Source organism: Sinohyriopsis cumingii, chromosome 1 (genome assembly GCF_028554795.1).
Source record: "Sinohyriopsis cumingii isolate HCF-2022 chromosome 1, ASM2855479v2, whole genome shotgun sequence".
Classification (NCBI taxonomy): domain Eukaryota; kingdom Metazoa; phylum Mollusca; class Bivalvia; order Unionida; family Unionidae; genus Sinohyriopsis; species Sinohyriopsis cumingii.
The window spans coordinates 108,832,835-108,848,542 of NC_142961.1; the positions used below are offsets into that span (position 1 = coordinate 108,832,835).

A 15,708-nucleotide genomic window follows, 5' to 3' on the forward strand; every position below is an offset into this window, starting at 1 on the left:
ATATATTCCATATTCAACCTATTAGGTACCTGTGATCTTGCTAGTGTCCACAACTCTTTTTTCCTAAATATTTTAGGCCATTTGAATAATTTCCTTAATGTAGTGAAAAATTAATTTTATTCATAGATTTCTTCAAGTGTTTCCTCTGTCAATTGTTCATGTACCAGATAGAATGCTTTGCCCACATATATATATATATATATATATATATATATATATATATATATATATATATATATATATATATATAGAGAGAGAGAGAGAGAGAGAGACAGACAGACAGACAGACAGACAGACAGACAGACAGACAGACAGACAGAGAGACAGAGAGAGAGACAGAGACAGACAGACAGACAGAGAGTAAATACAGCTTGTTTATAGTATCTGGACCTTAAAGTAACATACACTGGCCAAATACATAAAGTATCAACCCAAGAAAGGTCAAGGACTAGTTATGCCTTTTTAAGCTGGCTATAACCGATAGTTCCCACCATGTTTTTTCTTCTGATTTGTTCCAGTTTTTATCCTCAGATTTACATCATAAAAACATTTTGCACTGTACTACTTTACTGAAGTGACTATTATTTTTGGACAATTACCAGCTATTGTATTAAAACTTCTGGCTTAAAAATTACACATCTTTGGACAACTATAAGCAATTCCATCTGAAACAAATAGGATACTTAATGAAGATCTGGTATGTACCATTTAATCACAAAGTATCATCGGGGCCCTGAGTGGCTGAGTGGTCTAAAGCACTCACCATTATGGATCATTGCCATCTCACCTCTGTCTGCATGAGTTCGAGTCTCAGGTTTGGCCAATATGGGTATGTGAGAAAGCTTGCCCATAGCTTCTCATGGGTCGGTGGTTCTTTCCTGGGTTTTCCTGGGTTCTTCCTCCACCATTTATATTGGCCGCCATGTATAGCCTATCCTGTGCTAAAAACAGCATTAAACCCTACAACAACAACAACAACAACAATGTATCATCAGATCATTTTTACTTTATTTACAGTTCACAATTCATATGTGCACACATATTTTAATAGCATTTTCTATACTGTACATAGTTGTACTGCGTTTTTTCATTTTCTTTACTTAAACTAACTATAATGCCAATCCAATATTACACACTATTATCAAAGTAGTACACACTATTATCAAAGTAGTACACACTATTATCAAAGTAGTACACACTATTATCAAAGAATTACACACTATAATCAAAGTAGTACACACTATTATCAAAGTAGTACACACTATTATCAAAGAATTACACACTATAATCAAAGTATTATACGCTGAGAATTAACTTAAGTGAAGGTAGAATTTGTCAAGTTCTTCACGAAACATTTCTTATGATTGCAATTACACCATTGTATATTCAGCAATGCTGCTTAGGAAGATGGACCAATACGAATGACATTTTACACCAGGTATTTACTCCAAAATTAAATTTTCCCCATGCTATTTATTAGGTCAGATATGGTAACATGATTGTTTCTAGAAAAATAGGTATGACACTGCAGTAATAGCAGACGGAAAACTAAGCAGTTTGGTATTAACATAAGTAAAAAAAGACCATATTTTACTATGTTTGGTTCTGTTATATAATATAATAGATTCTAATGCGAGACCACCTGCCTTGAAAGACCATTTTCTTGTTGCCAGATGTGACATTCTCTCCTCAAGGCATGTTTTTATGGTATGTAAATAGTTTCCTGAACTTTATTTCCTGCTCACCACTCCTCTTTTTTGCCAATATACATTATCTTATGAAGTGAAGTGGCTTCTTCCGACTTACACATTTCTTTGCCAGCTTGTATCCATTTGTTTAAGAATCAAAATTAATGAAAGGTGCCTGATATACAAGATTCCATGTTGAGAGGCACTGGCTGAAGTCCAAGTAGTACATAAGACATGCATTTTACAAACTGTTATCCTGAGTGCATATATGTTCACAAAAATGGCAAGTTTCATCCGCTTAAATGTTGACCGTATTTTCTCACCTAAAAAGTCATGATTGTGAACAGCCATATCTAGTATGAGTCAATAGATCGGGGTCCATGCTGCTCCATTTACTTATTACTATATCTACACACTTATAAGTCAAGTCCAACTGCAAACTGCACAGACCCTGATCTGCTGTTGCTTAATGCATTAACCCCTAGTGATGAGTTTATGTGGCAGGAGGTAGTAGCCTACTACCAAGCTCTGTAGCATCAAGGTCATGTATGATACACTAAAGTGGGTGCTATTATAGAAAGGTAGATAGATGTAGCTCTTCAATGATACCAAATAATCTGGAAGTTCTGGTTGCACTACAAAATACAGAGGGAAAAACCTCATTCTTTGAACCCGATTTTTTTCCACCTAAAATTCCCCCATAGTTGAAATCCAATTTTGTGTCCAGATTTTAGACTTTTTAGTCTCAGATCTAAGGCAGACCAGTATAAACTGCAAACAGACAGATGAACCTTTGCAAAAAGTAGGATAAGATGGGCATTTGGAATAAAGAGTGGTCTAGATACGAAAATAATGGATCCGTTAAGCAACAAAAAAAAACAAAAGAACTCCAACTTTTACCCTTCTGCTCATGCGCAAGCAAAATAGCCAATGAAAAACGATGTTTCTAACACAACTAGGCATGAGGTTATTGGATAATCACCTGGAAGTTGATGTATTAGGATGCATTCAGAAATAGCTCTCAAAATGTGTTTCCTACTCGAATTTCAGACAAAAATGACAAAAACCTCCAGGGGTTAATGTGTTAATGTGCCAGCAGATCTTGGTCTTTGCTGCTTGTGAGGAGTAATCATTAGAACAAACAACATAGACCCAGATCTGCAGATGCATTATGTTTGCAGCTTGACTCAACTTATAATGAGTACATACAGTATTTCAAGTTATTAATTCAGACCCTGATCTACCAGCATACTATATGGCAAAATATATGTCTGTGCCAACGTTTTACTTAAGCATGTACATTTATATTGGTTTAAATACACACAGTAAATTTCAAGGCATGAGCCCTTCATAACAATAAGAGAAAATCCACATACAAGGCCACTTTTCTTGAAATAGGTAAATATTACACAATAGCATGACTTAAGGGTTGACTCTAAAATGAAATAGGTGTTTGTCTGAACTTTTCAGGGAACACAAAATTATTTGTGTCACTATTTTCTCCAGGCTGTAACTATGTACTTTATAGTACAGTAAAATTCAAAAAGGACATCAGCAATGCCTCAAATAAAGGTGCACAAGAAATAAATGTGTCTGTATCATTTGCAAAATGGTACTCTGTGTCCATAGTATTAGGAAAGTCCATTGAGACATCAAGACCCTTGCTTTCAATGACTCTGACAATGTGATAGACTTCTCAAATAAGCAGTGTTACTGAATGCTTTGAATGAGATTGTTTTAGTGAACAATTCAAAAGCATCTGAAAATAGGTTACTATTTCATGCTGTCAAGCTACTGACAATGATAACTGACGACAAGAACTGATGAAGATAACAACGGACATTCCAGTACAAATTTCAGGTATGTTGCTCCCTCATTTTAGCGCTAATTCCTGATAACTCTCATAAGGAAAGGGCAACAATTACGCTCTATTATGCTTAATATGAAAAAATAATCATTATCTAAATTGATCAATTTAAATGTTGATCTGTATCAATAATTTTATCAACTGAAATGTCAGTTAGTCATGGAAATCCTGAATCATCATCATTAAATATGCAAATATTTAGAAGGAATAATTTTACAAATCATAGTTTCTCAATAAATAACATGCTTTACGACAAAATAAAGGTAAATGAAAATATTGGTAAATGCCTACCTGTGATAAAAATGTAATAAATAAATACCAATTAAAGTAGTGAAATTGATTTCTTAACTTTATCATTTAATTCAGTTTCAATGTAGTCATCAAAAATGTAATATGCCCCATCTAATCAAAGGTGGAGATCCAATACAATGTCACGACAATGTTTGAACCTAATTAATTACTTATTCAGCACATAATTGCTGGATTTACTATGTGACCATGAAGATCCTTCAATTATTATTATTATTATTATTATTATTATTATTATTATAATTATTATAACACAATGACATGAGCCAATTAACGTCATCTCCAGCCAATTCAATACATGAAAGGTACCAACGACACAGAAATATCTTGGTGTAGGTCATTGTAATTTCTTAATAATTCATTGCAGACAAATACAAAGATTGCACCTTTTCTAATCTAAAGATTGTTCTTCAAAATGTGTAGTGATACATTCAAAAATAACTTGCAAAATTCCAATAAAATAAACATATTTATGTCCTTTTTTTCTTTTCTTCACATAAGTTTTTTACTTTTTGTCCTATCTGATGCTGTGTTCTGGGACAGTGCAAGTGCTGACTGTTTATTAGTACAAGTGAGACCAAGTTGCATACATTGCCCTGTGATGTCAACACAGAAATGTTTGACGATGACTAAAATTCGATGTCTTGAGAAGTTAACAAGTGCAAATATAATAATAGATTTGGTTCCAGCAGTGTGTGATTTTAACTCCAGCTTATGATGAATAATTATTTAGTGGGGTTGACGTCAACTATACTGACGCATAAGCACAGCATGTCAACTTCATTTTTATTAAGTCTGCCATCAATTTATTAACTTTAAATGACCTTTTAAGATTTAATATCCATTAATATTAAAATCCATTAAACCAATATTTGTGTAGGACAAAGATTTATAATTCTCATTTATCAACAAAGCCCCCAAAAACCCCACCCCGTTAGGATGAACCCAAATTTGTACATGGACCCCAAAGCTCACAAGTTACAGTATCAAGGGTGTGGTGTACTATGTATTCAGATGCCCTAGAAATGCAATGAACTGAGATGAATGATGAGGAGGAAGGGTGCACTGCCCTAGTATCATATACCACAGGGAACAATTGATCAAGTGTATAGAATGCACTGGAAAATGGACCAATCATACTGCTAATTATTCCAAATAAAAAAGATTTGCTTTAAAATTAGTGAAATGAAACACAAGATTTCTTTTTTTTAAACTAAGCAGCAGTCTCAAAGAAAACACCAATGACTGAGCTATTTGTAGGCACTATGATATGTTAACTCTGATCAGTAGAAAATAAGTTACTACTGTGTAATAACTGCAGCAATTTAAAGGACTTTAATCTAAATGTTCATACTTTCAGTAATGTAATAATCATGTAATAAGTTCACAGTACATATGTGTAATTTTATAGTGAGTAGGACAGCCTAAAAACAAGAGTCCCTTGAAGGGACTAATGCTCTACTGGATGGAAAAAATTTCTAGGAACTAAAGCTAAGACGATTTGTTCCTTTTATTTACTCAGTGTTGAAACCATCTCTGACATTCTTCAATGATATGATTTTCAAATTAGTTCCTGTGGTGGTTGTACTGGTTATCAGATTGGCACCATTTTAATTTAGGACAAAGTGTACATCATTACTAGTTCTCATGCCAAACCTCCATGTCCTAATGATCATCCAAGATTTTCGAAAATTGCACTGGCAACATTGGATGTGCAAGTAGCACCATTTTCTTTTACGACCAACTAGGCCATGGAATGAAAGTTTCATGGCAATCCTCCAAGTAGTTTAAGAGTAGCAATAACAAACTTGAGAGACAGACTATGGACAACAGACCATCCCATAAATTCTTCTGGTCTATGACCAGCTGAGCTAATAAAGAGGGTCATCTAAATTCCAAAGAGGTCACTAAGGCCACTTTTCTCAAAGGCTGGAGATAGCAGTGGTGTATAAACTGGATTTGTGATGAAAATAGCACAGATGACTATGCTGGGTTTACACTATTCTGAACATTTGGTAAATAAACAGCTTAAGTAAATCAATAATTCAAATGAACAAGGCTTGGATACTTTACACAACTTGTACAACAAATACAAATCTGTTTCCGAAAATAGAATATACATGTAAGTTAAGACTGGCACTTCTGTCATTTCCAAAAGATTAACAATATTTTCAAAAAGATTTATCAGTTAATTCTGCTTGACAAGTCCTTAAGTTTTTCTACAAGACATTTTCCATGTGACAGAAATATGACTGTATAATGATATTAACCGTCTAGAATATTACATAAATTAACATAGGTCTTGGTACACGTTCATAATGTCCTACCTGGATGAAAATTGTGAGTAATATATGTAAATGACGTGATCAGCATACATTTGTCATTTTCAACATTGACAGGAATGACTTGATAACTATTTGATCTTTAAGCTGTGAAAAATGATATTACATTGTAAATGGCTTAATATTCTTTTTGCTTACCTTGTTTTTTCACTAGGTCCCAAATTGACTGGGTTAATATCTTTACTCTGAAATAGAAAAGAGCATGCATCTTTCTATGCTGCATGTATGGCCTTGAGTCATGTACACTTCTAGAGGATCTTACATGATGAGTTTCATCAATTTCACTTCAGCAAAAGTGTATGATTGTATTTATTACATGATGAACAATGATGATTTTATTTGACCAAACCACAAATTAGTATCGCAAATGACACTGACCTACATTTAGATGCCTCAGTCATTATGCCTTTTCTTTGCATTACATTATGATGCCCTGCATGTTACTACACATTACATACGTGAAATTATGATACAGTTAGAATGACGTAAATTCACCTCTCACTTGATAACTCATGCCTGGATAACTCGTGAAACCACTTATAATAGAAATTACCAAAAGAATTGGTCCCAATCAACTGAATGCATAGAAACTCATGGTCAAAGCTTCGTAACAGAAATTGTTATATAGCACTAGCTTTATTGTCACACTGCCCAGAAATTTGAACCAACATCATGAAATTTGCAGCTTTTAAAAAGTCATATACTTTGTTCAATTTTCTTTATAAAAAGAAGTAAATTAATCAAAACACAGTAAATAACAAGAAATTTCACCATTACTTGCAATGAAATCATGAAATAAATTGATATTTTACTAATAAAACAATAAAATAAAATAAGTTTCAACATCGACAACTGGGTTATATGACTTATTTTTTTAAACAAGGAAATGTTGTTTTATTGTGAACCAACAGTAACACATGAAAAATATCCACATACAGAAAGCAGTGATGTAGTACACAGTCTTGACACCTATAAATGTTGTTTTGTTGAAGAGTCTTTAAGCAGTGTTTTTACCAATTTTTCAATGATTGGTTATCCTGAAATTACAGGTGATTTGTACTGAGAAGCAAACAACTCTATAAGAAAGAGCATTGTATTGGCAAATTATTCCTAATGTGAGTAATAAATTATTAAACCACTGAACAGTCCCCAACCACTGATCTTTTCACTCTTGATGTTAAGCTGGGATGGCATCCCCAACTTAATTTTTCAAAGGTCTCTAAGTAATTTGTGCACTTGCTTATATCACAATATTTTTGAACCCCACTGTTCTTGAGTAATTGAGAGAGAGGTGTAACACAGTGGTCTTGTGATAAAGTACCAACTGTAATGTTTGTACTTGTGACACACAATTCTGATTATCATTTTCACAAGTAAAATAATTACAGGTAAAACTAAAATCTATTACTTTCACAATTTCAGTAACAAATTCTCTGTACCCAGTTTGAAGACAATAATTTTAAGTCCTAGGAAATAATGGTGTATGGAAATTTACATTTTAAATGACTAATACAGTACCTGTACAGCATCCAAAGAACTTCTGCCTAGGGGATAGGTTCTCAAAACACTGCATACATTATAGCAAAGAAAATATAATACAATATTGGATATACTTTTAAAAAAAATTCAAGCCTGATATACTTACTTAAAAGCTGAGTCCAACTGTAAACTCTGCTGACCTAGATCTGCCTAATACAAAATGCACTGGCAGATCAAGGTGTACATTATTTGTTATATTGATTACTCCTAACAAACTGCAGAGACCCTGATCTGGCAGCACCTTATGCAACAGCATACATGTGTATGGGCCAGTGCTATTTGCAGCTGGACTCAACAAATAAATGAGTATATATGATACATGTTCAATCAAATCTTTGAGTATGATATACTAGTAAGTTGCTTCCCTTTGTTTCAGTTAAATTGCAAAGTACATGTAGGTATTTTGCTAAACAATACAGTGAAAACATCTTAAATCTTTATTCATTTTTAGCTCATAACATTTATGAAATGGCTTTGTATATTTTATATATATGCAAAATTTTAATTATCATACTGTCAACTACTTTTTAAAAATTATTTTAAACTTTGAAGAAAAAAAACTCTTGAATTGATATTGCATTGTAAAATACCTTCTATAGTGGAGACAATCACTAGCAAGAAATAGAAGTACATGTAATTTCTACAATACACAAATACAGAATTGTCCAACCTGTATTTTAGTTGCGATATTTTGTTGCCATATTTTGGGGCAAACTCAAATCAATTAGGGTAAACTCATATTTCCTTTTCTGGGCATATTGACTCTTATTTTTTTTTAGTTAAAGCCCTGATATTAGTGTATTGTTACAGATATGTTTCATAGCAAAGGTGAGATAAATCAATCTGAAACTTAGACCCAATGATTACAAAAGCTCTCTTTTTTGGGGTGGGGGTAGAGGGTGTCATTGGTAATGGTGATGCTACATTTGAATACATGCAAATTTTTAAATAAAATAAATTACTAAAGAAAATTATTGGTCATTTTATTTTTCAAAGTTATTCATGTTGTCTTCTGTCCACTACATGAAGGTATTCTCCAAATTTATTTGCTATTTTGAAGGTAAATTTATCCAAATTATTAAATAAAATCTGTGATCCCTTTTTGGCTAGATGTCAAAATCTGTATTATGGCTACCTGACTTTTGTGTGAACTTGTTTTTAAGACAAATGCTTAAGACCATCAGCAAGTCCTGCAGGGAGGCAAAACAGATTGCCTTAGATCTTATCCAAGCAGAACAATAAGCATATTTCCCTCTGTTAGGAGTTAGAACAGTTAACTATTTCTATGACTGAACTCAGTCTTTGAGGTCAAACATGCTTGTAATACAACAGTATCTGTCACCTGACTTACAGAGATTGGCACTGGTACTAAGATGCTGACACCAACTTGACATTACCTGTTCCAGTTTTCAACTTAGAGTACCTGAAGACAGGGTACACATACCTACCTACCACAGCATCCTTCAGTACTCATTTTCTGCCATTACATGTAACTAGCATAGTTTGAGTGTGAATGTCTCAACCATATGTATTTGTTTGCATGCATAATGCTCCCACCTGCTAAAACATCACAAGTTCCATGTTGCTGTCACAAAGTCTGCCAACAGGCAAATCATAAATCTTGTGAACTGGAGTTTGGGAGTTTGTTTCAATCAAAAATGACATTAAATTTGAGAGCTCATTTCTGATTGGATGATAGCTTATAATCACCAGGCCTGATTATATGTTATTTGTTATTTCCATGATTTAAAATTTCAACGTAGACCTAATATGCCCGTATGTGCTGCTATGGTTGATCTGGGTCTATAAGTTTTTTAATTAAATGCACATTATACATGGATAAATACACTATGTGAATGAATATTTTTTTTAGCTTGGATGGTAATAGACACACACACACATATCCATATCCATATGTCTGTTCGTGTGTCTTAAATTCAAAGTAAAAAAAAAGTAAAATGATTTTTTTTATAGAAAAGTAATATCTTGTTTTATTTCTCTATAATTACTGAGGTAAAATGAAGAAAACAAGAGAACCATATGAGTCTGCTCCCTGAATAATCAATCATCATCATTCTGTGCAAACTCAATGGCCTTTACGCCAGGATGCTATCTGTCATACTTGGTTAAATTGTGTTATGCAAGTTTTGTAAGGAAGTCATTTAAAGTTATTTTTGTTTTCGAACATTTGTAGTAATGGAGTCAAATTTGATGACAGACAACAAGCATCATTTGTACAATCTATAGAGATCTTGCCAGTATGTTGTCAAATTTGGTCAAATTCCGTTCCTCATTTCCTGAGAAGAAGCTGTTTCAATAAAGCAGATTGTCAGCCACTGTACAAAGTTTAAAAGGCCTCCATACATGGATGCCTTCTAATCAATTTTTGTCAAATTCTGCTCTGTGGTCTGTAAGAAGTTAAAGGTTTCCTATCTTGAGTAACAGCAGTTATATCTGACAGTTGCTTGGCATCATTTCTATAAACAAAATACCTTCATATCTGAATGTTTTCTTTCAAATTTGATGACATTCTATTCATTTATATCTCATAAGTGATTGTACAGTTTATCTATATTTACTAATTGCAGCCTGATTTGAAGGCAGATGAATTATATCTATAAGATCAAATGTCGTTTATGCCAGATGTGTTTTTGTCAAATCTTTGGTCAAATCCTGTTCTGTGGTTTGCGAGATGAAATCGTTTAAAGATTTACTGTTTTAGTAATGGTAGCTATATAGGATGACAAACTGGCATTACTCATGTAGACTACAATAGACTTCATGCCAGAATGCTGCCAAAGTTTGTCATATGTTCAGTTGTGTTTAAAGGTTTTCATAATGGCATATCAACACCATTTGTAAATATATGGCTTGTCTTTATGCCAGGATGCTTTCTGTCTTAATCAAACTGTGTTCGTTGACTTTTTAAACAGACGCAATATGTAAAGTTTTTATTTTATTTTTAGTAATGGTGGTTGAATTCTCAGTATTACACACTAAATGAGCCATGGAGACATTTTCTCACCACAAACTGCCCATCTCCTTAAATTTAACAAACCTCCATTATCGTGTTCATTATAAGGACACAGCAGTATGTAAAATGTTCCCCTTAAAACATCAGCCATGGCAGAACACATTGATCATGGTGCAACACATCAGCCATGGCATAACACATCAGCTATCGTGCAAAATAGGGGCCATAGCACAACACATCAGTCATGGTACAACACATTGGACATGGTTCAATACATCAGCCATGATACAACACATTGTCCATGGTGCAACACACTGGCCATAGCACAACACATCAACCATGGAACAACACATTGGCCATGGTACAACACATTGGCCATAGCACAACACATCAGCCATGGTACAACACATTGTGCATGGTGCAACACATTAGCCATAGCACAACACATCAGCCATGGTACGACACACTGGCCACGGTGCAACACATTAGCCATAGCACAACACATCAGCCATGGTACGACACATTGGCCATGGTGCAACACATTAGCCATAGCACAACACATCAGCCATGGTACAACACATTGTCAATGATACAACACATCAGCCATGGTACAATACATCAGCCATGGTACAACACATTGGCCATAGCACAACACATTGGCCATGGTGCAACACATCAGTCAAAGGGCACCTAGGAATTATGGTCAGCAATTTCCAAGAAGATATTTGGAAAAAATTCATATTTTAGCATTAGCAGACAAATATCATGATATATTGGCATCATATGTACAATCTGATATCGTCAGCTTAGTATCAAATTTTGTTAACTTCTCTTTAGCAGGTTTTGAGAAAAAGTCAGAGGTCAAACTTTGTTATATAAACAGCTTTTCTTAGAAAAGAAAAAACAACAAGACTCTTAGGTGTTACATCATCATAAAGTTCCTTAATCAAATTCATATCAGAAATTTCTGTCTCACGGAATCAATGCACTTTACAAGAATATGTCCATGGACACTGGCAGGATATGCACTTTTCACACTTTAAGAAGTAAATTTATGCTACAGAAATTAAGAAGAAATGTTTCTGAAAACTGTTAATGTATCTCTAATACAACATCCGGTGGTAGAATGCTATATAAACCAAGACAGTTTGAATTTTTGTCACCTGCCACAATGTGTTCATGGGAAAGGCACCAAACTCCATCCCTCTGCATGATGTAGCCAACAATTTACACACAAAAAGCAACTGAAAGCAACCAAAAACAACAACCAGAGTGCACCATTTCTTTATACTCTCACAACAGATTGATAATGCACCATTATGTTATACAGCATGTACTCTGCTTACAAGTCTGGTCCAACTGTTGTGATTAACCATTAAAATAAACAGCACAGACTCTAATCTGCTGGTGCATTATGCAAAGACAGATCAGGGCCAATGTTGTTTACAGCTGGACCCATCTTATAAGCAAGTCCATATGGTGTCCTTAGGCTAAGTATAGTACAGTATCCTCCCCTTTCCCCCTAAAACCTTTTTATTAACTTGCCACACCAGAAAATGGAGTGTCACTTACCATACTGTCTGAATTGTCAAAATTCTCTGAGTCTACCTTTTCTTCTGCATTTCGTGGGTTGTCAAGTGCCAGAAAAGTGCGTACATCAGGGCTGAAAAATCAGGAGTGAAATAGTTTTAAAAATCTATCATAAAATGTCACCTAAATGATAACCTAACTTCACACTATCCAGTCATGACTAGCTGAAATGACTATGTAAATGTTATGTTACTGCACTTGTTTTGTGTGCAAGTTTGTTTTTTTTTAACCCTGAAGGGCGCATTCCTGTATGAATGACAAAACACAACCTTTGTAAATCACAGTTATAAATTTTGACTACATGGCAGTCTAGTACAGGAAATGTTATTCATGCATAAGTTGATCAAAATAAGTTTGGGAAACAATGTCTAGGCAGAAGCAACAAAATGTTCAGGTTTAAATTTATCCCTGACATTATCATTAACAACACCAAGACTTTCATGCTCAAGTCTTCTGTGGAAAATCTGATTTTTCTTTTACAATGCCCATGTGAAAGAGGACAAATATCTGCAGTCTCATTGATGAGTTGCTTAAAATGTATATATTTTTTGTCTAGCACTAGAGCATATGCCACAAGCCATGTATAATAATAATAATAATAATAATAATCATAATAATCATGCCCCACCCAGTCACAATATCCTGACAACAGGCTGACCAGTCCTAACTTCTTCATGCTGAGCGCCAAGTGAGGCAGCTGCCAGTACCGTTTTTATAAGTCTCTGATATGACTCCACTGGGATTCGAACCTGTAACCTCCCATATCCGAGGTGGATGCTCTAACCATGTAGGCCACCAGAGTAATCCAAGGGCTAATGAAGAATATAATGTTTCTTGCAGATAAAAGACCAAAGCAGTTCACCAATTCAATTTTATTTTGAAGTAAAGGTGATTTCTTGTCATTATGAGATGTTGCTATAACTGCTTAACATTACATCAGAATCATTTAAATTTTGATATTATTTTTAGAGGAAATGCAGATTTACAGATTTATTCATGGCACACTGTTTCATACCATACTAAGTTTAATATATCAACACAGGACTCAAGCTATGACAAAATGTAAACCAACACACTTGTACAAGTTCGTGCCCTCGGCAGAAGCTTCATCAGTGTGAGAATGTCTTAAATGAAATATGAAACTGTATTAATGAGTGCTATTTTTAGACCTCCCTGGTGATGCAATGATACATGGTGCCTCAGGGTAAGGAATTGACGGTCAGAAGCAGAATACAATCAGTCAATTAAAAATTCTCTTGTAGTAAATAATATTTGAAACAATTGGAATATCAGGTTCTAGAGTTCATACATTTTTGAAAATTACGTCACATAAGGGACCCATAGATGATAAGAAATAAGAGGAAACCAAAACCCACAATCAAAAGGGGTGATAGCATACTTTGCCATCTTGTTCTTTACAAATTTTGATAATCATAGATAATTTTGGATAATCATAGATAATCGTAGATAATTTTTGATAATCATAGATAATTTTTGATAATCATAGATAATTTTTGATAATCATAGATCTCTGCAGTACCTGAGCATGGCTCTTAATGAATTCACCAGTATTCATGTATCTAAAAGCACTATTAACAGAAGATTAAAGAGTTCAGGATTCAGGAGATGCAATGTAAGGAAACTAAAGCAGACAATGATTTCTCAGCAGACCCATGCATTGTGTATTTCATAGTTTAAAGAGAGACATAACAAACAGTGACAACATACAGCAAAGAGCAATTTTTAGCAATGAAACCAAATTTGTTTTGGACAAAGATTGAAAGTTAATGAAGAATTGCTACAAGAGTTTTGTCTATGGTACAGTGCTTAATTGCCATTCTCAGCAAGAATATTTTGGTAATATTTCAGCTGATGCATTGCCTGCAACAGTGTTTGAAATCTGACACCACTGGCAAGATAAATTGACTCTGATGAAAGTTTTGTGGCTAGGTATTGTACAAGATTTTCCAAATGAGGAATCAAAAGTCCCTCCAGGTGAACAATTCTTGGGTCCATGCTTAAAGAAGGATAAAAATGAATCACGGACACCATACCTTAATATTATTGAAAATATGTGGCAAGCAATTAAATCAAATCTTTAAATAAGACTACATGAAATCAAATCCAGGTCTAATCACATTCATGTTGTTCTTGCCATTTGGGGCTCAAAGTCTCAGTCAATCTAATTGGACTTCAGGTCTCCATAGCTAGGTAATTACAACCCATGACAAGAGCCCAGGGATCACTTACCATGTATCAGATGTGTAACTACTATTTTCTTTCTTCAGTTTCTTTTGTAGGGAGATTCTTTAGAAGTAACAATGTTGTTTTCCTCTTCTAACAGAAACTGAGTGGCTAATTTTAACCTGATGCATTGTGTTTATTATTACAATGTGTAATACTGAAGCTATGCGAGTCCCCAAATTAAAAAGTTGACTCCAGTTTTTGGTGACAAACTATACCATTGTAATCTGCAAATACTTCCCTATTAAATGCCAGGACATCATTCAAGATTAGAGTCATTGCCCACTAAAGGAAGTGTTGTACAAGTACACTATTATCAAAATAGGGTTGAAAACAATGTTCAACACAGGAAATTATCACTGATAATGGGTGAGGCAGCTTGTTTGGGGGTTTTTTTTCGGGGGGTGTTGAGGATGTTTGTCTGAACTCCTGAAAACTTTCTTCCAATAACAAGTGTTTTGAACTTTATAAAATCAACAAGCTGCCCCCAAATCTCATCCTTTAATTAATTCATCCTTATTGGTAATTAAATATTAAAGTCTTCCTGCAAATATAAGTATAATGTTTGATAGAAAAAGAAAAACACTCAAAATATCATGGTAATTGCAATTTTTGTTTATTTGACCATCTGCCTCCTGCAAGGGACTCCAAGGGAGTGTCCACAAAATCATATCCTTTTGAAGACAGTTGCCACATGGGCAATCAATATAACAAGTTTGGTAATTTTCCACCCGGTGGTTTACGAGAAGATATCAATATAAATATCAACATAAACATATGGAGGGTATCACAATAATTACCCATAATTCAGTTTATACAGTAGGATACAAGTTCACCAATCCATGAATCTAAGTACAGGCGTGGACAAGAATGCCAATTTGTACTATCATCATTGATACCCACAATGATTATAAGCGATTGAGATTATTATTTTCTCTTTGACATCATGCAATGTGCAGTTTGGATTCTTATACACCCTGAATTTTAGCTTGTGCTAGGGATGAAACTCTGCATCCATAGATACCCATTCTGAGCCCACTTTTAAACAATGAGTCCTTGGTTAATTGGACAACAGAGTCTTTGGTTAATTTGGCAGTAGAGTCCTTTTTTTACAGAAATGTTGACAAGATGCAGGAATATGAATGATCAGTCAAA

At 34.2% G+C, this 15,708-nt stretch overlaps 1 protein-coding gene across 3 annotated transcripts in view; it reads right to left on the reverse strand.

Annotated features, from left to right (window-relative positions):
* The window catches only part of LOC149807571 (serine/threonine-protein kinase Sgk3-like), a 232,160-nt gene that overhangs the window by 51,787 nt on the left and 164,665 nt on the right, over positions 1-15,708 (reverse strand). For all 3 annotated transcript variants that reach the window (XM_089967967.1, XM_089967973.1, XM_089967981.1), the window contains 2 exons: positions 12,292-12,382; positions 6,345-6,391 (listed from right to left, as the gene is read on the reverse strand). In XM_089967967.1, coding sequence (XP_089824093.1) covers positions 6,345-6,391; positions 12,292-12,382 — 138 coding nt within the window. The remainder of the gene's footprint in view (positions 1-6,344; positions 6,392-12,291; positions 12,383-15,708) is intronic.